Raw genomic sequence first — 25,029 nt, forward strand, 5'->3', positions numbered from 1 at the left:
AGCATTTCCTTTGAACTGTTTACCCTGAGGTAAAGCCACAACTTCTCTGATATCAGAGAACTCCCTTGAGTTGTATGGCTTAGAATATACAGATGTTTGACCTATATTGTCAGAGCAAAATAATCCTGCAGCAACAGGAGTTGAACATTTATTCTATAATGTTGCTTGATTGGTGGTTAGGCTATTATCTGGTCAAAAGTAGACTACATGAAAATGCAATACTGTTGGTGTGGGTTTTCAGTGAATATATGTCAATCCTAAAGCGGTGCAGGAAAATTCTCAGCAACAAAAGACTGATCAAATTGATCCTAAGTTCGTTTTTGGCAGGACCGTTTTTTCATTTGAAAAACTATTAGTGGAAAAACAAGTTCAGTTGGTTAATGTACTCTGCCTTGGACCAATTTGCGCTTATTCATTTTCCTTTCTGTCTATTAATGTGTCTGACCACTGCTGTTTCCTTCTTACCTCACATGTTCCAATAGCCATGACCTTTTCCCATCTAAATGCAAATGGGAGGGTCCTACACAAAGTGAAAAACATAGCTGTTTCCCATTTATCTGTACACAATTGTAACCACAAGGCTTTTGTTTTCATGTTGCGAGGAAATGTTTTCTTCTGACTCTATGAATTTAAAGAGGTTTTGATATTGTACTGGCTGTTCTGGAAACAGTGGGTATTAATGTGTGTCATCAGAGTAATGGCAGTCATAATGTATCTGTTGTTACGGTGAGTGCCATTAGGTCAATGACCTCTGTCGATAGTACAATACAGTAGATTCAAACTCGCAGGGGAAGAGGAGGGGAAAAAAGAGTTGATAATGCTCCCCTATTGATTTGAATCATTAATGTGTAGTTAACAACTTTACATACCAATAGAATTATGCAAACGTGCAAAGTGGACGAGCAAATGGCAAATTGACTGGAAGCTTTATTTAATGACAAAGGGATATACTATAGCATGTCTTGTCATCAATGCACTGCATTGGATAAAGATGTCATTTCTTTATCTTGTTTCTTGTGTATTTTATTTTACCTTTATTTAACCAGGCAAGTCAGTTAAGAACAAATTCTTATTTTCAATGACGGCCTAGGAACAGTGGGTTAACTGCCTGTTCAGGGGCAGAACGACAAATTTGTACCTTGTCAGCTCGGGGGTTTGAGCTTGCAACCTTCCGGTCACTAGTCCAATGCTCTAACCACTAGGCTACCCTGCCACACATTCCAAATGTGTGGCGTGTAAGACCTTGTGGGTGAGGTTGCAATTTGGGCAACTTCTTGCAAAAATCTCAGAGTAGCATTTAGTCTAGTTAATATAGGTGACAGGATAACAACGATTGTAACTTAACCTGGAGGTCCATGGTATTATATCTATGGGGTATATGCTAATTTGATGTTGAAATGTTTAGGTTTATACATTTATTAGACTGTCAAACAAGTTGTATAATTCCATATATACAGTAGATGTGGGTTATAGTTCTCTGTCATTCTTTACAAACAGTTAATATATGTTTATAACTCAGCCATAAAAAAAACATAATACCAATATTACCAATTCACTCTAATTCGTGAATATTGTTTAAATGAACATGTGAAAAAATTCCCCCAGACTCCATATTTACTAAACGGATTATTGTTTTGTACAATACACATGGGATGTGCTTTAATAATTCATCTGTAAACAAAAACATTTGCACAGGAACAGTCGTATGCTGCTTGCTTTGAAGCTTTTTAAATGAGTCCTCCATTGTTTGTGCAACAAAGACACAAAGGAATTTTCATTCATACCACATTGACACATAAAAATACAAGCTTAATAAATGGCAAGGAATATTTGCAACAAAAGTAAACAGTGCTTTTACAGCAGATAGATCATGGGACGCAACAACTTAGCAGCACGTTAATCTCAGAACCTACGGCAAAAACTGAGCTCTAGCCTCATGTGTGTGGGAAAAGCTTCTTGTGGACAATATCATTGACTGACTGGAAAGTAAAACCGTAGCTCTGTGATGGGGTGGATGTAATTGAGCCAGATAGATGGTTGCTTAGAGACATGTCTGTAAGATTCCGGTGGTGTAACATCAGTAGAACACAGTGTTGCAGCTCCCACCATGTCAGAGTCAGGGCCATCAAATGTCATTTTTTCGTTGCTCAATTTTTTTGTTGCTCTGACATAGTTTTATAGCCATTTTTTGTTGTTGTAGCTATCACTGGAGCTTGACAAGGACTATGAAACTCCATATTGAACTATCACGGTTTCTTTTGGTACTCTGGCCTTAAATTGAACCTCAAAAGAAATGACATTTTAGTTGCCATCCTCTCAATATCTTAGCTGATACTGGGGTTTGAAACTAGTGTAATATTTGGTCTTAATATTTCAAGTGCATCAATTTCTACTGTGTCTACATTGCATGTGAACATACAGTATAGTGTAGCTAGTCATATAATAATATAAGCACATAATTTGCTAAAAAAAAATTGCAATGTTAGCCTCTGTTGTAATGACAAATTCTAAGCAAAATCAAGTCTTAAATATGGACACACTGCACAAGTTGTAATAATATTATGCAAGCTCCTAACATTTAAGGTAGTACACCAGTGACAATGTTTGAAATTGTCAATGACCCGCAAATGTATATAACAACATCTCTACAGTAAATGTCTATATACCCATTTCCATGACCCAGGATTTTACGATAATATTTGGACTTTCTTGTTAACTGAAGAGATAGTTGAAAAGTAAAAACAACGACAAATCATGTACTTGATTGGTCTGTTACTCTATAAGTATAAGAGGACACAGTGGCAGTCCCCAAGGAAGTCTGGATGAATTTGAAAATGTGGAAGACATTTTTTTTTATCATGTGAAATATTTTGTTCAATTCTAGTTTATGTTTTTTGCTTAAAATAATCACTTCCTTTGCTTCTTTTCAAAGAACATTTTGTTAATTTAAGAATTTCATCCTTGTAAAATGTGTGCCCTATAAATTCTGAGGTATATCACCGAAACTGATTCTGTCCTTCTATAGTGCTGGTAAATCATCCATGATAAAAAAAATGACATAAAAAGTTGGTTACGCATCAACATGTTAGACACAAGACATAAAAACACAAGCGTGATTGTACAATTAAGAACATGAGTATGGGCTTCCACACATTAAGGCATTGCTTTAATGAAAACATCTGGACATAAAAATCACAGTTTTAATCCTTGCTTAGCTAGTGATTATATTGATGTCCTCTTTGTCGGTTGTTTCAGGTACGTCAACACACCTGCAACAATGTAACAATTGTAAACACATAACAACAACTATTATTCTTCAACTCTGACGAATGGAGTCAAATATACGACAATACTGTATATCAAAATGAAAGCAGCTTTTCCTAACTCAAAACAAAATGGATGTCATCCACTTGGATTATATAGCGAGGGAATGAGTGCAGAAAATGAAGCTATTGAACGAAGCATTAGTTTACATAGTCACCTGTGGAGTAGTGTGCCTACAGTCTAAAGCTGCTAATTAACAGAGGCATGAGGTTGATTCAACCCTAGCCATACGCAATCATCCTACAAGCACAGTTACAAAAATATACACACATACGCACACACATTATTGAACATGTTTGTTAGTATCAAGTATTTGTTGAGGGGTTGGACTAATCTGAAATTGTGATCTTTAATTGTGAAAAGACTGTAGACTCTTGGGTAGAAACTCAACAATTCCACTTGTCCAGCTCTTCTCATTTAGTGTATAATTCTGCTAATATAGCCTATTTACAATCATTTATGCAATGGAAATTGCCACTATAGCCACTAATAAGCTAATATGTGCTGGCCGTTACCAAAAAACAAGAATAAATCAACAGAGAAAGAAACCCATTAATTGTGCTTTTTAACCAATCAAATCCACTTCATCGTTGAAATGGGAACAATTTCGAGAGGCACCTCTTGAAGTTCTAACACCAGTTAAGTTCAATAAGAATCTCTAAAGCTACAACAAGGACTGAAAATACAAATAGTAAATATATGTATATATTTATAAAGTTGATCCAGTTCCTTTCCAATTCCACTTTTTAAAAAATATTGTCTTCTTATGGATAACCTCACATAAAGCATTCCTTATGTGTCAACATGCAAAGCCCTTATGTTGCCCTATAGAGAAAGTACAGATGTCTTTGTGGTTGTTGATTCTAGTTGTGATAATCCAAATCTGAATGAAACTGAGAGCTTGAGCTGAAAGCAAGAAGGGTTAGTTGTTGGCTACTTTGAAAAGAAGACCTAAGGTGAGGTTGCACACCTCTGGAAGTATCTGCTGTTTTCATCTGTTGACAGTCTGTTGACACAGCAATCCTTGGCCAGCCACCCTCTCGTTAAACAGTTACCTCGTTCTTACTGGCCGTGCGGTACTGGTTGTTGTGCTGGTGGCCTGGGATGTACTGTAGATGGTCCACCGTGTGTGTCCGTCGCGAGGCAAACTGCTGCCTCTTGTTGGTGGTCGGATGGTTGACGGTGAGTGTGTTGTATGAGTCGTTGATGGTAGTGGGATGGGAGTGCATCTTTTGCATCTTAGCGTAGCGCTCACTGCGGTCTATGACAGGTGTGGTGGGCACAAAGTTGATGTCTACATGGGACATGGCCCGCGACATGGCCTTCTCCCGGAAGTTGGAGCGCCGCAGCGACAGCATCTTGTCTGGCGAGAGCAGGGGGTCCTGGGACTGGAGGCGGTCTGCGGAGAGCAGCTGCTCCTCTGAGAGAATGCGGCTGCCGTAGGAAGAGACGCCCATGTTGTAGGCTGAGAGGCCGTAGCCATGGCGTGGGGTCCTCTCTGGGGACAGCACATGGTCCTGGGACATGGCCCTCTGGACACGGTGAGGCCGCTGACGGTGCTGCTGGTGGGGCTCTGTGTTCAGCTTCACCATGTGGGGTGGCTGTAGAATCTGCCGACCTGCCAAGTCTTGGTGTCGCTTCCGCATGTAGTACTCATCTATGTCCTTATCACCTGAGTGGGAAAGGAGGGAGGGGGAGGAGAGAGGGAGAAGGACAGGAGAAACATTACACTCTATATAAGAATGATTCTATACCTCCTCCTGAGTGGATCAGCTCAGCAGTTCTACTACAATTCCCCTTTGATTATGATTGCATTTTCTGTCCTGCTTTCATGGGAGAAGGCAGGGGCTCTCTCACATCACAATAATTCCACTCCTGTTCTGGTGTGGAAAGGACTATATGCCTGCCGCGAGGCAAAACAATCAAACTGTCAGTGATGTGAGTGTTGCACTGCAGGGTAGCCAGTGGTTTGACTCTGCCAAAAGCAAAGGGGCTCTACAGCGAGTGCCAACACTCTCCTGATGTTAAAGTCATTACATCTGCATGAGGAAAGCGGCGGGCTCCTCTCAAATGACTTTTAAACAGGCTTTTAGACCGGCTGGGCCTGGCAACATCAGATTGATGGCACCCTGAAACTACTGTGACTAACTGTCATCTCTGGGGGTTAGATACCTCAGCGGAAGCTAGTTTCCCAAGGCCTCAGGAACACACAAAGGTGGTCTAAAAATGTCGGGACAAGACTGTGCTTGACTAAGATTTGGATGATAAGGATTTTGTTTCGGTATGGATATTTAAACCCTCCTCCTTAGATAGATGCCACGCCTGGATAGAGGAGATCACTTTTTTTTCTCTCCATAAGGGATTTATTTTTCCCAGCATGCATCACTAATGAAGAAGACCTGGGTTAGGCTTCTGGCAATAGCGTTTTGTATTCTTCTCCAGGGGTCACTTTAGGTGTGACATTATGGTAAGAAATGTCAACAACACTGACCCAGAGGCTATAGCTTGCCCACAATAGACAGGACATGTCCCTTAGCTTCATTTAATTTCCTCTTCGTTGCCAAGAGTTATAAGGATTAGGGTTCAGTTTATCCTAAGCCTATAGATCAAAGATTTAGAATTGACATCATTGCATTGAAAATACTATGCCATGTTGAAATAGGGGTTGATTTCATGTTGTACTCAGAGACATTTCCACCAACTCTAGTTTTGACATTAGTTTTGACATTTCAAAATCAATTTAAATTGGACATTTTAACTGCTGTTAAAAATGTTAGGCCTTTTGTAAATAATTCACATAGGGCATTAGGCCACATTGTTAGTAAGAAAGATGCAACTTTGTAACTCTTATCATGGCGAGCATGGAGTGCGACAGCTCACTAAACTAGGCAATCCATAGGCAGGTCAATCTTGTGTGTTTTGTGTCCATGCTCATGATGTTACAAAGAACAAATGTATTTCCTTCCTTTTTACTTTTACGTTAAAGAGATAGATGCTGGATTCATTTCTTTGCCGCTTCGAATAAGAGGTTGCACTTGAACTTGCATTCGATATTGAGAGGGCACGGGGTCTCGAAGGTGAGGTGAAACCACAAACCTGCTAGCTGTGGCTAACTGACTAGGTATCCCCTTTCCCTTTCCTTACCCTTAATTAAACTGAAGTCTCCAGTCACCCAGATTCAATTCACTGTGGTGAGTATATTCATCTGTGGTAGCTATTGATCCCAATACGCCATCATCCGGCCCAGACGGAGCAGTAATCACATAATGCACATAGACTTGTAGAAAAACTGGTGAAACATCAATTATAAAGGGATCTTTAGAGGGGATTAAGATAAGACGTGGTAAGAGAAAGGGGCCCACAATAATATCATTTAGCTTTTTGCTTGGCATGAGGATTAAAGGGGCTGTTGTTCTGACGAGTGTTCTAATGCCTTTTAAGTTGATTACAGAGGGAAGGAGAAGACCGATCCAAATAAGATTCCTCCTGCCTCCTCCGCTCCACCCACTAGCTCCTTGGAGGGTCTGAGCAGGTTATTTTAGAGTCGTGTCCTCCATCTCCATCCCCGGCTCCCTCCAGTCCTGTCTGACGGACAGGGGAGAACGAAGGAGGAGGAGGGATCACACACAGACTACAGTATGTGCATTTACAATCACAAATGAACCATATTAATTTGATTTTCTTTATCATCTCTCCAGATGGTTTCATTAAAAAAGCAACTCATTATATACGTTTTTGGCGTTTTTCCAAAGCCTCTCTCTTTGCACAAAGCCACAGCATCTATCAGAGGTATGATGGAACTCTCCTCTCAGAAGAGCTGTCACTGTACTCTGGTCCCAGCTCAAACTGTTTTTTGTTTAATTGGATTCCTCTCTGTGATTTCAGTGTGTTGGATTATTTTATGGTCTTCTATCTACCCACTGGGCACAGACGTCTATTCCACGTTGGTGCAACGTAATTACATTGAATTGAGGAGGAATCAATGTTGATCCAGCCAGTGTGTGCCCAGTGGGTAATGTTTCTATTGAGCAGTACTAGATGAAGAAGCAGTACAACACATTGCTGAGTATAGACAATTCAGATGTTATCAATGTTGTCCACGTCAAAGGTTTCGTCACATTGATTCTCTGTGTCCACACTGAGCATAACATACAAGCCTGCACTAGAATACCACACCCTACTTATTTTAATACAGCACTATTGAACATTCGAGCAGGAAGGAACTAATGCTTTTGCATGACACATGACACATGCAACGCAACCAACCACAGGATACCAGAGGAGGAGCATACTGTAGAGCATGCAGCTGTCATAGGGGATATGGAGAATGGTGAAAGTCAAGCCATCATGCAGAGGAAGTATAATGATAATAATCGGGCTGACCCAGATCTCATCTCAGAGACATTAGTCCCATCTTGTTGGCGTCTAGACTCATGTGGGTATGGAGAAATGGCTGTTAATATGTCATTACCAGACATTAGCTACATGACACGGGCCACAGATGGAGCCAAATTACACGACAATTAGATGTCAGTCAAAGGGTCAGTAGATGGGGACAATGGGGCTGAATCCAGTGACTTTAACATGTACTGTCATTAATAGACAATGTATGTACAGTTGAAGTCGGACGTTTACATACACTTAGGTTGGAGTCATTAAAACTTGTTTTTCAACCACTCCACAAATTTCTTGTTAACAAACTATAGTTTTGGCAAGTCGATTAGCACATCTACTTTGTGCATGACACAAGTCATTGTTCCAACAATTGTTTACAGACAGATTATTTCACGTATAATTCACTGAATCACAATTCCAGTAGGTCAGAAGTTTATATACACTAAGTTGACTGTGCATTTAAACAGTTTGGAAAATTCCAGAAAATGATGTCATGGCTTTAATGACATTCTTGCATTTCAAGAAACCCATCTCACACACAGAGATGTCTTCCTCTGGATTCAGCTCATAACCCCAATGACTTTGTGCTCATGACTTCTGTTTGCATCCCTGTAATAGGCATCCATACAGGGTTACTATTGCATCACAGTACTTGAATGCAATGTGGTCTTCAACACAATGTGTTAAGATCAACCTTTTCTCCCCCCTGTGGACTGGCGGGGTCCAGGCAGGAGATCAAACAAACATGATGGTGTATGTAATGAAAGACCACCTACTTAATTTGTGGAGAGAGGAGTATTTACTTAAGTCAGCTTTGCTCATTGCCGCCAGTTCGTAGTTGGGAGGCAGGTGGGTGAGGTTCTGGAAGGAGCGTGAGAAGGACATGTCCAGGTCGTATGGCTCTGTCTGCGAGGTTAGGATGTTGTTCATGCGCTGGGGCTTCTCTGCAGTGGAGACAGGAGAGATTGACGCAGTGTAATCAGACTACAATCAGACAGCCTGACAGTCTGGAGGATGCCACAGAGAGGGCCGTGTACACAGGGGGTCTTCACTGGAGGAGACAGGGGGATACAGAGTGTGGGTGTGAGGAGGGTGTGTGGGTGTGGTGGGGGTATGTGGGTGAGGATAGAGGAAGTGGGGACTGTTATGTTCGACTCTTCTAACCGGTATTTAACATGATTTGTTGTTTTAAAAAAAAAATGTTATTTCAGAGTGCAATTCTGGTGTGCTAGGATTGGTTGCGACTGTAAGTGCACTCGCCACGCTAGCTGTCACTAGTATGCGTGGCACCATTGCGGGTGTCTATGCTGCCTGCCTGCCTGCCTGCTGTGGCCATGGTTATGTGGGACAAGTGGTCGTGGCGCAGACAGCTGGAGCGTTAGCAGCGTTAGGGTGGGGTTGGGTGTTGCCAGTCCTCTGAGGTGCTGGTCAGCGGTGGCAGGTTTAAAAATAGGGCTGGGTGACTACTGTGATAGAGAGGACAGGGACACACAACACCAAGGACCATGTGGAACAGAAGTGAGGCATTCCATGAGAGACAGAGACAGAGTGAAAGAGAGTGTGAGTGTGAGCAAGAAAAGATGGAAGGGAGTAGAATGTGTATTTTGTGTAACAAAGGTCCGGTTTTGAAGCGTTACCACAGATCTTAATGAGACTCTACCATTGCAAACAGTGTGTTGCAGATAACCCAACAAAGAGAGATACTGGAGAGAGAGAGAAAGAGAGCAGAGCAGAGTGAGAAGGTAAGTGAGAGTTTGGTGTGTCAACTCTGGTTCATTCAGTCTGAACAAAAAGGAAAAGTGACCCCCCGCCTTGACCCCAGCGATATACAAGACGTCACTGTCACCAACTGTCAGAACAAGAGGTCGACATATACAGTACGTAGAAGAGAAAGGGAATACACATGTACAGCAGGTGTATATGCGTATTACTTACCATGTCTCATTTGTCTGTGGGCTACATAACAAATCCAAGTAAGAGAAAATGGATCAGTACAATAACAAACATTATTCATAGTATGTATTAATAACCAAACCAATGTGTCTGACATTTTCTGTTTCAAATTAGTTGTTGAAAGTCTATGCTATTTATAATGATCGTACTAGTCAAATAAAGTAATCAGATTCCTATGTATTGTGGCCATTCTCAATAGTAGTTATTCATAATCAGCTCTGGTTTGATCCACCTTGAAAGCTATCCTTTGGTGTCTGTGTTGGAGAGATCTATCTACCTTCAAAAGTCCCTTTGCCTTTGAAAATGTTGGCCTCAAAACATACAATTGGAAAACTATCCTGCCATGAGGTTGGAGTCCACAGCTCCACTGATGTTGAAACAGACAGTGTAGCATGGTGTAGCGTTTCAGTGCAGACCTCTTAGCGTAAAAATATCAAAATATGAACTTTGTTCTTAGCCAATTTTGTAGGATAGATGGAGAGGCATCTAGCAACAATGCACAAATAGCTTTTCTCTCTGAACTCATGGTGTTTCACTGCAGTGTTAGAGCTGTGACCACTCAATAATTTCATGCTAAAAAGCACCTCTCTTTTCATAGAAAGTCTCATTTAGGAAAATAGATAAGGCACTATATAAGTAATTGAAGTTTTTCAATAACTTGAGAAAGCCATACAGATGCCATTTTAATTCATTTTCCACAAGACCCCGTTTCATTTGTTATCCAAGCTATTCATTTCCCGTCAAGAAAAATTGTTTTGTCCTCGCTTGAATTCTAAAAAAAAGCATATTTTGACTTATTTCAAATTTAGTTAAAGTTCATGTGTCGTACTGGAGCTGATAAAACCATGCATTCAGGAAATCAATATGACTTAATCCTCCCTCACCTTTATTGGGGTAAATGAAGACATCTTTGTAGCATACCCAAGAGCCACTGTGTGTTGTGTGGCAATATAATCTCACACTTAAAAGGACATGGTTAGTATCCATAATGTACTTTCCTTCTACCATATATCTCTACAGACGGTTAGTTACGATCTAAACATTTTTATTACTCATTGGAAAGAGTGAAATATTACCAACCAAACACAGTCATATTATATATACTGTACTTATGTGAACATGCAAACCTTAAATATCCTTACCAATTTTAGGTGTGTGGGCCTGGGTAAGATCCAGGTGACTATGTTGATAATCATGTTGGTGGTTGCCTATTGGGAAAACAATGAAAAGGTTAGGTTTGGAAATCAAATGAAACATTACCATAGATTCACATTATGTGCATTTCATGTCAAATAAATGGCTGTTAATACATGACAATATGATCAACTTTTCCCTCATTTTTGTGATCATTGACTCTTTTAATGCAGGCTGACTGAACTCCACTGTGAATGATCACATAAACCTATGTCCCATTGACAGACATTGTCTTTGCGATACCAAATTCAAAGTAAGAGATCTGTCCAGAGATAGCAGTGGTGTGCTTTGATTAAAGTGGATTTTGTGCATCTTTACTCTACTACACACTCACATTTTAAGGCAGGCATTTTGTGCTATTCCCTTTTGAGCAACGAAGAATGAGGGAAGACAGATTTCATCATAATCGTCAACTTCCTGACATCTGTGGGACTCCATGTCATGTGAGGGAGTGAATATGTTCCCTTTATTCGATGAGGTCTATTTGGTCAATGTTGTTCACAGCTTCTCCTCTACTACAGCAGCAGATGCAGGACACTGTACCTTATTTGCATTTCAACAAACTCATTGATCATCCCATTAGAACCCTAAACACAAAAGAAACTCAAATAAAATGTGAACTCTTTCGAATGTTTAACGTGAAGTGACAGGAGAGCATCTCCGTGGCGTTAGAAAAACAGTTGCTTTCTTTCCGTTACTGTGACTTGCTAATGGAGAGTTGTGACAGTTACAAAAAAGATGTGTGGCAACACAAGCCTTCATTTCATCTTCTGGTTCCGGATAAGTAGCTGGAACTGCGCATAACATACATTTTGCAGGGAAAATTGCTTCCTGTTGGAGAGATTTATGTCAAAGCAATCAGCACAGTAGGGTCAAGTACCTTGTTAAACTGGATTTTACCACAGTTCTGAAGGAATAGCTTTTTAGAAACAATACAATAGAGTAGAACAACAACCAATAGACAACATCATCCAATTAAATGGCAATGTACCGGTATTCCAAATCCCAATATCCTTTACGAACATAAAACAAGATTTGTGCCCAATCTCCCTTCACACTATAGCTGTATTGCCCTGTTCAATCACCCTGTTTGATCAAGGGACCAATTACACGATCTTCAGATGGCTGAGCTAAAAACTAACCTGCTTTGAGCTTGCCAGGGAAAAAGTTTTACACTGAAAATAAGAGGTTTCCTGCTATCTACAAACTGTCTAACAATCAGGCCGTCCCAAAAAAACATGTTGGAATACTTCAGGTCTCTAAAGGTTGTTCAAAAACTGATTGGAGTGACTGTTCCTATATCTGCCTTCCTGTTGTATTGGCTTTCCTTTGGCTTTTCATAAACGTTGGTAACATTCCGTTTTTCTTATACAGTATGTGCATCCATTTTGTATTGCATCACCATTGATTATCTTCTCAGAGTGGATATCCTAACATTGCACGCCTTAAAAAGTTAAGCAAATGTGAACAACCGCAGATGATGTTGTTTGCTGAAGAACACCTACATCCTGTCTGGTGTGTGTAAGGAGGTGGGAAGATGTCATGCCCCAGGACTCCCATATCCACCCACCACTATGTAAATGCATCAACTCATGAAACAGATGTACAGTAGAAAAGTCACACAACTCTCAGAAATTCAGAGGTGTCCAGTCATTTCATTCCAGTCTGTAACGTGTCCAGAAACAGGTACAGGAATGTTTGGATGAACAGCTGTACTGCCTGCAGGGCTCTGGATCATAAAAATAACAATGAATAGAACAGGCTTGGAACCTCTAAATCTGGCAATTTTACTGGTGAAATCCTGGCTACACTCGCTAAGACTGCCATGCCCACCCTATAATGCCATCATTGGCTTGAATGGAAAAGCCTGTTCTATTCATTCATATTTCTATGCTCTGGAGCCTGTCAGAGGAGGGGCTTTGTGAGAATTTGAAATAATGAATGCCATATAGTATTGTTGGAGTTAGACTACACCTGAAGTGCAGATATGTATATCTACTGTAATAGGGCTAATTTAGAATGGCTTTGGTGTGTGAAAGTCTTCATTCAGACGTGACAGGTCAATGCTTTACTTGATACCAACAATTGTTCGCATTTTACTCATTATGAGTCCACATTGTACTTTGTCATAACCCTCAAACCGATATCTCTGGTAATTATAATGAATAAACGTTATTACATAGGAACTACATACATACTACATATCTAATGGTTTAACATCACCTCAACATGTCAAACATGCTTGGTTGAACATAATGCAGGCATTTTGGGCACCACTGAGTGAAACCCTTCCAGGTTCCAGTGGCTGGACAAGACAGAGGGATCCCACTGTTACCCAGATCCATTTTGAAAGCCTCACTGTGCCTCTGTCAGTGAAACCTGATGGACTGCCTGTAACGATGAGACCCCACGCTGTGTCATTACCCTGGCCGTGTGTAAAGTGCCATGTGGGTCCTGCAGGGTGGCTGGCTGGCTCTCAACTCATCTCTCCCCCTTATACCCTGCGATGGTAGAGGGAGGGACAGGGGAAGATGCACTGCAAGAACCTACCATCAACGCAGACAGGTTCTGCATGGATGTGGGCTTTGTATCGATATGCGGCAGGGTAGCCTAATGGTTAGAGCGTTGGACTAGTAACCGAAAGGTTGCAAGTTCAAATCCCCATGTTGACAAGGTACTGTCGTACTGTCGTTCTGCCCCTGAACAGGCAGTTAACCCACTGTTCCTAGGCCGTCATTGAAAATAAAAATGTGATCTTAACTGACTTGCCTAGTTAAATAAATAAAATTTTCGCTGTGACCAGAGGTTCTATTGTGCACAATGCTTGCAGGATGTTTTTGGGGTATGATTATGGTTCGCAGGCGCTGCTTTGTTTCAGTGTACAGCAGTATAGTTGTTGCTACAATTCTGAACAAGTGAATATCTCAGCTCTTCACAAATTCAGAAGAAATTCAGGACTTCTAATTGTTAAGTTCAAGATGACTAACTGAATCCCTGTGCTTCAAAGAAAGAATATTAGTCACTCTACAGACAAAACAACAATAAAGCTCGGAAGAGAAGACAAAACAATATTGTGAGAGTAAACCTCAATTCATGTGGCACACGTCATGAGGCACAATGAAAGATGACACTTTGAACAGGTTCCAAGGCATGTCTGGATACATCACTGTTGCTTTAAGAAACACTGAGCCACATGAGCTTGAACTAATGCTGGTCTATAACTGTATCTGCCCTACATTGACAAATCTTTAGGGGGTCAGGCCATTCTTCATCCAGCTCATCACAACGTCTGTTAGTTTTCTGCGTCACATACTGCAAAGAGATCCCAGTGATACAGACAATTGCATAGTGTAAAAATGTAACAACAATATTGGGAGAGACATAAAAACCAACAGTTACATGACATTAACCAAAAACATGTTGCAACTTTACCAAACCTCCTCCGGTGGCCTGAAGTTTGTTGATCTCGTGACTTGCTAACAAGGATAAGCACAGATTTATCTGATGTCTCCTTCAATTGGAAAGAAGTAACATCATTCAAAGCTGCCTTTATCCCTGCCTTAGCATCTTATCATCTTCTTGAAGGATCCAAGTTGAATGGAACAGCAACACCTGGAATCATGTAGGAGTCATAGGAGAGAAACATACAGTATCCACTTACAAAAAACAGTACTCTATAGATTGGATATGTAACTAAAAAAACAAAAACAAACATTTAAAAAACTACAATTATAATGGCTAAACAGAGTCATATGTTATGAATTGATGGGATTGGATCAGTTCTAATGGAAAGGCTATTTTCAAACTCTGAAAAGAAATGCATGAAGCTCAAAGACACAGAATTTGCTATTGAGCTCTACGTATTAAGTGGTAATCCAGAACCGACCAAATGTTTTGCATACAGGAACGTTTCTCCCATAACCTTCCCCAGATAAGATTAGAGGATCAGACTAATATCAGCCTTTTGCACACTCTCTCTATGGCTGTTTCTATTACTAACAGATGTCTATACTAAAGAGCTCTCATATTCATTGAATAAGCCATATTCAAGAATGCTCAACAACTGAATTCATTTAATTTTCAGTGACGCTAATTAAAAATAAAAGGAATCGGTTTTTCATGAAAGAGATGTAAAAATCCCACCGAATACAAATCAATTAATTTCCCTTTTAATTTCCCTTTCTTTATTTTTTTTGTTTGAACAATTACTTTCTATGTTTTCCAGCAATTATATTTGTATTGTCAGCATAAGGCAATTGTTAATGGGGGAGGTGAGGAAACATTTTAATGAGGGAGAAATGCCAGGCTTTGTGAAGACACAACAAGCTGGAAAAATAACAACTGAAATGACTTTGCAATTATGAGCTTGGGTTGACTGCAAAGGTATGGAATGCAAAGTGTAAACATTTACACGTTTCAGTTCAATTTGCTTTCCTTTAGCTCTGCTAATTTGTTTTCACCCACATTTTGAAGAGACAAAGTCAGTTGTGTAGCTAAGGTAGACCGGTCAACAACCTTGAGCGTGAGTATTGAGATTTCTGAGCACCTCTACTGCAGCTTTGCGCTGTGAGGTCCATCTATTACAATGACAGATCAGTGTGTCTCTGACTATGTGAGGCTCTGAAGCTCTCTGTATATCCTCCCTCCCCTCAGAGAGGCCAATGACAGTGGGTTGAGAGTGCTGGTCTAGCGTTCCACTTGACGTCATCCCATTATGGGCCCCCGGGAATGAGACTCTTTGATCCATTTCCATCGATTCTGTATCGCCTTCCCTATCGCCTCCTGACTATCTTAGGCTGAGGTGAATTCATGCTCTGGTGGCATACTGCTTCCAGTCAACTGGAGGCTAAAGCCTTCCTCTCCCCTTCAGCCTGACCTTGTGACTCATGTACAGGAAATCCCATCTAACACTGAGCACTGGACTGGAGGAAATCCCATCTAACACTGAGCCCTGGACTGGCGGGAATCACATCTAACACTGAGCCCTGGACTGGAGGGAATCACATCTAACGCTGATCATTGGACTGGAGGGAATCCCATCTAACGCTGAGCACGGGACAGGATAGCTTTTAAACTGCACTTTAAGAGCAATGTGGAAGTTTTAGCCCCCTTAGTAAAAATAGTCTTCAATCACCTTGACACTCTACGATAAAGGATGGTGATATGCCATCAATGCCCAACCGTTTGACAATAACTTATAGAAACTCTTAGCAGGAAGCTTCATGTTATTTTACTACTTTTTCAGGGAGTGAAAGATGACTTGGCTCAGTATCCCTTTGTTTATCAGTCGCTTCATCTCGCTTTTTTTATCCCTTCCAGATGATGGCTGGCCTCTTTTCCTACCCAACCCAATTTCTTACCCAGCCCTCCTGCGAGTAACCAATCCTGCAACAATCAATCCACAAGATGAGTACACGAGGTGATTGTATCTATTTACATAAGGACTGTGATAGATACTAGTCCTACAGAGTTAAGCTTGTTTATCGTGGCCAAGTATCTGCATGAATTGTTTGCTGTTCATCTTGTTATCCCGTCTTCAAAATATTTACCTCGTATCTCCCATCTAAAGTTCGCTAATGAAATGATCGCTCACAGCCCGCAAACATTTGGGGACGCTGATGACGCTAATTAATAGTCGTTGGACGCAGTGAGGCGCTACGTGTGACGTGTTGCACTGGATGACATTCGTCTCCTAGCGTTTATTAAGACACTCGTGATTAATGGTGTGCTGTCCTCTGATAGGGTGAGAGCCAGAGCTGCAGCCCCAGACATCGAGTGATGGAGAGAAGGCCACACTTGAGCGCCGCTCGAGAAAATATGGACCACGTTGATTAGTCGCCTTTCCATGTGCCTTCGCCCATAATGATGAGCGCACTTCTACGTATCTCAGATTAACAGTGTCTGCAATCTGCACTCCAGCACAGTTCTGCCCATATTAATTACAGATCCTGCACACTGGCAGGATTGGAGAGGCTTCTTGGGAAAGTGGTGGGTCTCCCTTTAATTAGCATACCAGGGAAATAATTGACGCCATATGCCTGTCCCCCATGCTACCGTAGCGGGTGGTGGAACAATGCGCCGCAGCTCGTCTGGCATTCCACATCCCATGGTGAGGGTTGTGTCACCCTTCTATCCCCATGCTTTCTAAATGTACAACCACAGAAACTTGGCATCACGAGGCACTTATTAATGTGCATACATCAAGGTGATAACTATTGGCTACTGTCGGCTCGTAGAGGCGGCTCATTAATTGACTTGTTTGGTGGAGGAGTGTTTGTTTGGGTGTCCAGTGTTCTACCCAGTAACCCCTTCTCTGATGCTGTGCTGAGGAGTCACAACTAATTAAATAACAGCGGAGGAGCTCTGAGAAACACAGGCCTGGTAACTGTTCAAATATCTAACCACTCATCTCCTCATAACAGTTCTTATAATCACATGATCTCCTTACCACTGGGGAGGCAGAGAGACCGAAAGGGAGAATCTGTTTCTCAAGATATGGTATTGATGAGATGGAGATAGAAGTGATTGAACCAGTGGTGGATTATATTCGAGGGAGAAACATTGATAGATGGCACTGGGAGATATTGATCGAACATAGATAAATGCAGTGATGTTTTTAGGGGCTTTCACACCAGACTGGTAGGATACGAACTGATTCCATCCACATAGAACATTGTCACTGTAACATTGTCCTTTTTGTTTTCATAGTAGGACTGCATTAGTCTAAAATCTAACTAGCATAACATCAGAGAAGATTCTTAGGTTCTTAGGTTGAGGCTTATCTAAATGTATGCATGTTGAAGCCGAGATGTTGATGGACAGACAATATTTCTGAGAGAAACAGGAAAAGATAGGTTCTGCCAGATTGAGGGTGAGTTGAGGGATGGGGGTAAAAAATATTAGCTTTCATGATATGGGAGAGCGTATCATGAGAACACTTTTATTCTGAAATGTGAAATGTTCAATCAGAGAAGCTGAGATGGGAAAAGGGACAAGAGGAAATGAGGGAGATGAGGGATAGGAGAGAGAGAGAGGTTAGAGAAATGATGAGAAGGAGGGCGGAGTGCATGAAGGAGACTGATGTGGGTGGACGGCTGTGCATCGCAGTAGAGGAGAGTTTGACAGGATCAGAGAGGAGAGCGGTGAAGGGGATGAGGGCAGTCAGAAGAGAATCAGAAATATTTGTGGGCGGATAAGGGCAGCCAAGTCAATCAGCAATATAAGGGGACATTCATGGAGAAGCTAAAGACAATTTCGATTTATGGTGAGATGCCAGAAGGTGAATACATTGAGCATATGCTTGCTGTCTGCTAAGGGGGATGTAGAGAGGAGAGGATGAAATGTGTTCTGATTGTGAAAGAAGCAGAAATACTCATGTCTACATGTCTCTGAATGGAGTAATCATACAAAACCTTGTGGAACCTTGTAATTTACACAACCCTCTAGCTATAGTCATGATCTATATTATGCTTATGTCAGTTCACAAATAGAAGTTAATGTGATTGATGTCAATGATTAGCAGTCAGTCTCCATTATTGCTTTGCTCTGTTCTTGATCATATTACTTAAACATTGTCTGAAAAGGATCAATATTTCTAACAAGAAAACCCCAGAAGCCACATCTCTTTGTGAGTATCAGTGAATCGAGCATTCTCTGTTATGTTCTCCTCTAATAATGGCATTTCTCTGATCACCACATCCCCCCTGCAACCTTCTTTTCTTCTTCAGGAGAGCCTGAGTTAGATACCTGATGTGGCGACTCAATGGGAAATCAAAGAGCAAAGTGGCCCTAAAAGCATTTCTGAGAGGCTTTTTTCACCTCCAGATTGAGCCAGACATCCCATCACAAAAAAAAATCTGTGTGATGTTCTGTGTGATTGCGGCTATTTAAATAATGTTCTTTAATATACGTATAAAGGTACCTCTATGATAAGCGTAAGTTTAGGTGTTAAATTAAATTTATAAATGTGGCGGTACACCATTTTCAGTAATGCCTATGAGCTACAACAAACCATGCTTACTCATCGCACATAATTATCTGCATCCCAGTCTCTACCTGAAAGGTACACGTTACTTACACTGGGAGACCCCAAAGTGCTCAGTAGCCCTTTCCACTCACAGCCCTTGTCATCCTTTATATGGGTTGAAAATGGCAGATTTTGTCATTAATAGGTGCTTTAATTGGAACGCAGTGGCTGTACAGTAAAATGATATACATAACATCAGAGCTCAGGTTCTCTGCTCATCTGGTTTTGACTGACAGCCATTAGGGATAGGGAAGGGGGATACCTAGTCAGTTGCACAACTCAGAGAGTTGCATGGGGCTGCCTTAATCGACATCATCAGCAACCGGGGATCAGCTGTTGTGGGGGTTAACTGCCTTGGTCAAGGGCAGAACGGCACATTTTGAATATTGTTGGCTCAGGGATTTGAACAAGCAACCGGTTACTATCCCACCACTCTAATCGCTAGGCTCCCTGCCGTCCCAAGTTATAAACCTGAGCACTGCGCACGACAAGGTGATGTCACCATCCCTCCCGCCAGTGGCGATTTTAGAGTGTAAATCTTGGTGGTGCAAACCCCCCAAACATTTTTCTTTTGCATGCCAGCAAAGCCACCACACATCACATCACAACACAACCCTAAACAATACATTAATTGTAGTATAACAGTGACAAACAGTTCTCACAAACTGTTAGGGCCTACATAAAGCTGTCCCAACAGCTGTCCAACAGCAGTCCCAACACCGTACCACTGCTACACCTGCCTATCAGTAGAGCCTTGTCTGGCACCGAAACAAATCATTCAGCCTAATTTATTCTTTAAAAAAACATTGCTGATATGGCTGACTTGCTTAAACAAATGTGGTTTCTACTGACAATTGAGATGTACAAACTATGGCATAAGGGGATGACGAGCAGATAAGAGGCAATCTGTAATTTCGATTGACATTAATGAGCAAGCTAGGACGGACGTAGTCAAAATAACTATTTGTTCAGTACTTTTGAAATGTACAGCAACAGAATTCAGAACATGGGCCGTTCTTACAGTATTCTCCCTGTACACCAAGTCAGAACTGTAGGATAAACAAAGGGGGCATATAAGCAGAGAATGAAAGCTCTTACAATATTCAATGATTACGTTTCTCTAAAACAGGTTATAGCCTACTTGTGCACCACCAAGTCAGAACAATAGGCAAAATTATTAGGGTGAGGCACATGGACTTGGACAGCTAACAACTAACTACCAACACAACATACACTTATTATTACTTTCTTAGTTACAGTATACATATCTCCCTGGCATATTACATCATTTATGCAGCAGCATACAATACATTGTTGGACTCACCTTGTTGTGCTGTGCTCACTTGAACAGGAAGGTGGAGCGGCGGTCCTTCATGGTCAAATTTTGTAAACAAACTTTGTCATCAAAGTCTAGCATTCCCTGGATTTATGGTGCTTATAAGACAACTAGGAACTCAGAAAAAAACAACTTGAATCATGATTATGCCAGTGATCTTCAGGTCGTAGCTCTAGAAAGAGGCCCAATTCCCGACTTACAATTCCGAGTTGGATGCCGTTCAAAGTGTATTTTCTCTGTCAGAGCTCGTTTTTTTCTTCAGATTTCCCAGTTGTCTTGAACTCACTGAAGTCAGATTTCCCAGTTCCCAGTTGTTTTGAGCATCTCAAAAGTCATGCTGGATTGACAGCATGACCAATGTTGAATGTTTATCATTTTAAGCTTGGAAAAGACACCCCTTAAAACCAGACTTGGGTCCCACACAAACACTACACTAAATAGCAGGCTAGTGATTGCTTTGCAAGGATTGCAGTTAGCCACTGATTCCTTCCAAACCACTCATCGTTGAATTTGCGATTTCAAACTTATTGTGTAATGTTTATGTTCAATGGCCGATGAGCACCGATACGTTTTGTCTATAATTTCTCTCCATTATTTATCTTCATATGACAAGGACTAAAAAGGATTTGCCAGTAGATTGTCGACTTGATTCATGATGATGACTGCTAGGTAAGATTTTGAAAGTATCAGTCCAATCAAAGTTACTGTAGATATAACCTAATTTGACATAATTATTTCAACCAACCCCTACACATTTAATTGAAATGACAATGAAACAAAGTTGATTCAACCAGTGTGTGTGGGCAGTTACAAGGATGCTTGCTTCAGTTCCTCAATGGGAAAGCTAGGAGTTACAAGGATGCTTGATTCAGTTCCTCAATGGGAAAGCTAGACAGAAATGTACCTTATAGTTGAAGGCTCTTCCGTTGTCATAATAGTGAGTTAGAATTACTCAGGAAATGTGGAGTTTGGAGAGGTTTTTCACGAGTGTAAAGAGTTAACCACACATATAGAAGAAATTAAACAACAATTTGAGGGAACGGTTTGTTTTGAGCTGTGACGTGTTTAGGAAGGCATCAAACTGCAGGGTAATTGAAGTACTTGCTATCTCTACACTGCTCTTGTTGTCTTCCGTCTGAAGACTTCTGCTGTCAATATGCCTGCACAGGTCAAATGTTGCTCTTCTCTTTTATGTCTCTCTTTCTTTCCCTCTCTCTTTCCCTCTCTCTTTCCCTCTCTCTCTTTCCCTCTCTCTTTCCCTCTCTCTTTCCCTCTCTCTCTTCCTCCAGCCAGACACCTCAGCTCTTTAATTAGACAACAGGAAGAGATCATTTCACTGTGCCTTTTCAAGACTGCTTGTTTCAAGATGTCCCTGAAAAACCCATTTCCACTGAAAAGAGACCGTGCTCAGCAAGGTAGTTTTCAGACTGTTTACAGAAAGTATAGGTCTGTAGCTAATATGTTTTGATCAGAGAGAGATAGAGGGTGCTGCAAATCTGTGTTAATAGGAAATGACACCTCATCGAGCTGAGATTACTTTGAACACAGACTGTATGGGCTAAAATGGCTTGAGGGCATGGGGTTTTGGAGGCGAAAGCGCCCCTATGACTATGAGTGGGATGATTTTACAGGTACTCCTCCTAAGTCCCATATTTCCACCACACTCCTTTTTGCACATTTTGTAGTGTAAGGCACATCTATCCATTGGTTTTGTGGGTTTTGACTCCTCAGAGATGAATAGTCAACAGGCATAAAAGGACTATGATCTATCTGGCCATTCAATCTCATAGCTGTGCTGTCTGCTCCTGCCTTAGAACTCAGAACACAACGTACTAAGGGGAACTTGGGGGGAAACAAAGAACTGCCTGTTGAGTCAGTCTTACACACAGCATGTCTCATAGGGTACAGAATACACCACTCCAATCACCAGAGTTGGAAATGACATAGCTGACACTCCACACCTGCCAGGACTTCCAAATAGTCAAACAAGGCAAAATAGTCTGAAGACAAAGGGTCTTCAGAAACGTTCTGGAAACGCTGATCATAAGTGTGTTAGAGATAATGGGTCTTTAAGAACTGAACTGGCTGACACCGCCCTCTCTGCTGACTCCATTAAACATCTATTATCAGTCTGTCAGATTAAACAATCAACGGTAGATATGGAAATTCATTATTCACATCCCCGTTTGGGATATGTTATGAAAAAAAAACGGGGAGCGGCTCATCATTCACAGAGGAGTCAGAGGAGAGAGAGTTGAGCATGGAAACAGACACAAATAACAGGGCTCAATGGGAGAGACCATTTCAAACAACGCCCTGCTAATGAAATGTTCTCATATGTAAGTCTGGTAAAGGCTATTCAAAATGACAGCAATATGGACCCGTGCAATATGGACCTTGACTCTGTACTGGTAGCCCCTGTATATAGTCTCGCTATTGTTATTTTACTGCTGCTCTTTAATGACTTGTTCCTTTTATTTCTTATTCGTATTTTTTAAACTGAATAGTTGGTTAAGGGCTTATAAGTAAGCATTTCACTGTACCTGTTGTATTCGGCGCATGTGACTAATACAATTTGATTTGATTTTGAAATCACATTTGTCTGAAACTCATCAGAAGACAAAATGGTGCTATGTGAAATACTTGAACTGAAAGCCACTGCTGTGTTGGGTCATGACGATCATCAATGAACTTTTTCCTCTTTTTCATCAGGATACTTAATGCAAGGGCTTTCACCCAGATGACTCAGAATTCAACAACAAATGTGCACGCTTATCTACTTATTGTAGAAACTACCATCTAAAAGGGTTTCACAGCATCAAACATGTTTCTTCTGATTCGGGTTCAGTTATTGATGTATCATGCAGTTTTTGCAAGTCATTCAATTACTTTTCATACCATTAATCATACAAGCACTTCAACATTGCAAGACAATGTCGCCTTCCCAATCTCACTCTTGTAATACGTACTTCCTTTGATTTCTTTGTTTAGCAGAGAGCAATATTATTGAGTAGAACAGATAATCACTGACAGTGACAGCTCACTGGGCACAGACGTCTATACAGTGTCTAGTCCACGTTGGTTCAACGTTATTTCATTCAAAAGATGTGGAAACAACATTGATTCAACCAGTGTGTGCCCAGTGGGAGACCTTCTGTTTTGTTAGCAGTATTTGTAGCGTACAATTCACTGAGAGAAGACAGGTACATGGTGCCACAATATGTACAACGAGGCTGACTTTCTTACTCTGATTCCTTCCATCTGTAGGAGATGGATGATTCAGATGGAAGAAGAGGATGAACTTAAGAAAGAGACAGACCGCCGTTAGAGGGCAAATAAACACGTCTGGGAAGTCTTAAAATACCCCTTTAACTAGGGCAGCCTGTGCAGCGCGAGGAGGCTTGGGGTCAATTTGCACTACCACTACCCGCATCGACCCGCAGTGCCAACAACCTGTCCACAGACCCAGCAACTTGATCTCACGAGCTCATTTCGAGATTTGTCTGGACCCAGGACAGCACTTACATAACACACAACACATCTCAGGACCTTATGCTCCATAGAAAGGTGCAAGGGGAGGGGTGAGTGCCACGAGTCACTCACAGATGTCATGACTTTGGAACCCAAATACAAGTGAGCTGCCCCCAAAGCGACCAGGCAGAGCCAAAGATAAAGTCTGGCACTTCCATTTTAAAGTTTAGGTTGCCAACTAAGCAAGTTCTGTAATCAGGCCTCTAAACCCAGCTGATATAGTAGGGTGTTTAAAGATGCATGGGCTCCGCATTCACAGCCATCCATTTCATTGATGAGGTCTAGCAAGGGATTAAGGATGCCCTGCATATTGTTAAAGTAAATTGGGACCTTTCAATTCGCCAGGCCTGTCCGCCTGGCCTGTCTACAGTGCATAATGAATTCTAGTAATGAACGGGCGCTGTACAGGAGAATACAGTATAAATTGTAAAGTGTTGTGCTGTGCAGGACGCATTTGTCACAATTAGCCAATATTTTGTGACTGCCATAAGACAAATGTGTTCCTTTGGGAACAATGAAAGAGGACTGTTCTAATCTAATGTGAGTCATGCTTTCCCCAGCTCCAGGTAATGGCCTGGCATTACACTCCACAAAACTCTGTTGACTTGTCTTCCACACAGTGCCGGCCATGGGCTGGTCCTGGCCTCTTCTACATTACCTAAGATTCACAAAAACACCCACCCAATTCTTACCAGTCCTTTTCAAAGATCAACTAGGTCAAAAGGATTCCGCTGGTAGGAGCATGGTGCTGGTAACTCTAAGAATATAAAGTTTAATATAAATATTAATTTAATGCGTTTACTTGTATAATACGTTTGTAAATATATAATAAAAACATTTGTTTACATCAGATCGAATTTATAGAGGGACTTATTTTAGGATCATTATTTGGTCACATAATAATAAGAACCTTCAAATGTAGAAAATCTGGAGATCTCTCATATTCAGCGTTATTGAAACAAACAGGATGGTTGGCTGAATTATCTCTTGTGGCAGGCTATAAAAAGAACTGCTCTCAACCAATTGAAGAGTTTAATGGATTTGTGATCCCTCAGTAACCAAACCTTGCCAAAAATGTACCCCTGTTCAGCCGATGCAACACAGCCAACGTGAATGTCAATTATCATCAGATCACTCTATCTTCCATTAAGACCTGGTAATGAGAATATGTTTCATGCAATAACCACTCCAGACAACGTAGTGTGCATTGAAATGTGTTCTGCATTCCCGACATGAAAAGCTAAACCGCTGCCTACCGAGCATCTGTCTT

The 25,029-nt window shown here is 41.2% G+C and overlaps 1 protein-coding gene across 5 annotated transcripts in view; it reads right to left on the bottom strand.

Annotated features, from left to right (window-relative positions):
- Positions 1 to 1,147: 1,147 nt before the first annotated feature.
- LOC112234115 (protein shisa-6-like) overlaps positions 1,148 to 25,029 on the bottom strand; it is a 68,041-nt gene continuing 44,159 nt past the window's right edge. For 2 of the 5 annotated variants that reach the window (XM_042307481.1, XM_042307484.1), the window contains 4 exons: positions 10,815 to 10,880; positions 9,655 to 9,675; positions 8,496 to 8,663; positions 1,148 to 4,996 (listed from right to left, as the gene is read on the bottom strand). In XM_042307481.1, the coding sequence (XP_042163415.1) occupies positions 4,368 to 4,996; positions 8,496 to 8,663; positions 9,655 to 9,675; positions 10,815 to 10,880 (884 nt within the window). In that variant the 3' untranslated portion in view covers positions 1,148 to 4,367. The remainder of the gene's footprint in view (positions 4,997 to 8,495; positions 8,664 to 9,654; positions 9,676 to 10,814; positions 10,881 to 25,029) is intronic. The other 3 variants (XM_042307482.1, XM_042307485.1, XM_042307483.1) reach the window with 2 other exon arrangements.

Source organism: Oncorhynchus tshawytscha, linkage group LG27, assembly GCF_018296145.1.
Source record: "Oncorhynchus tshawytscha isolate Ot180627B linkage group LG27, Otsh_v2.0, whole genome shotgun sequence".
Classification (NCBI taxonomy): domain Eukaryota; kingdom Metazoa; phylum Chordata; class Actinopteri; order Salmoniformes; family Salmonidae; genus Oncorhynchus; species Oncorhynchus tshawytscha.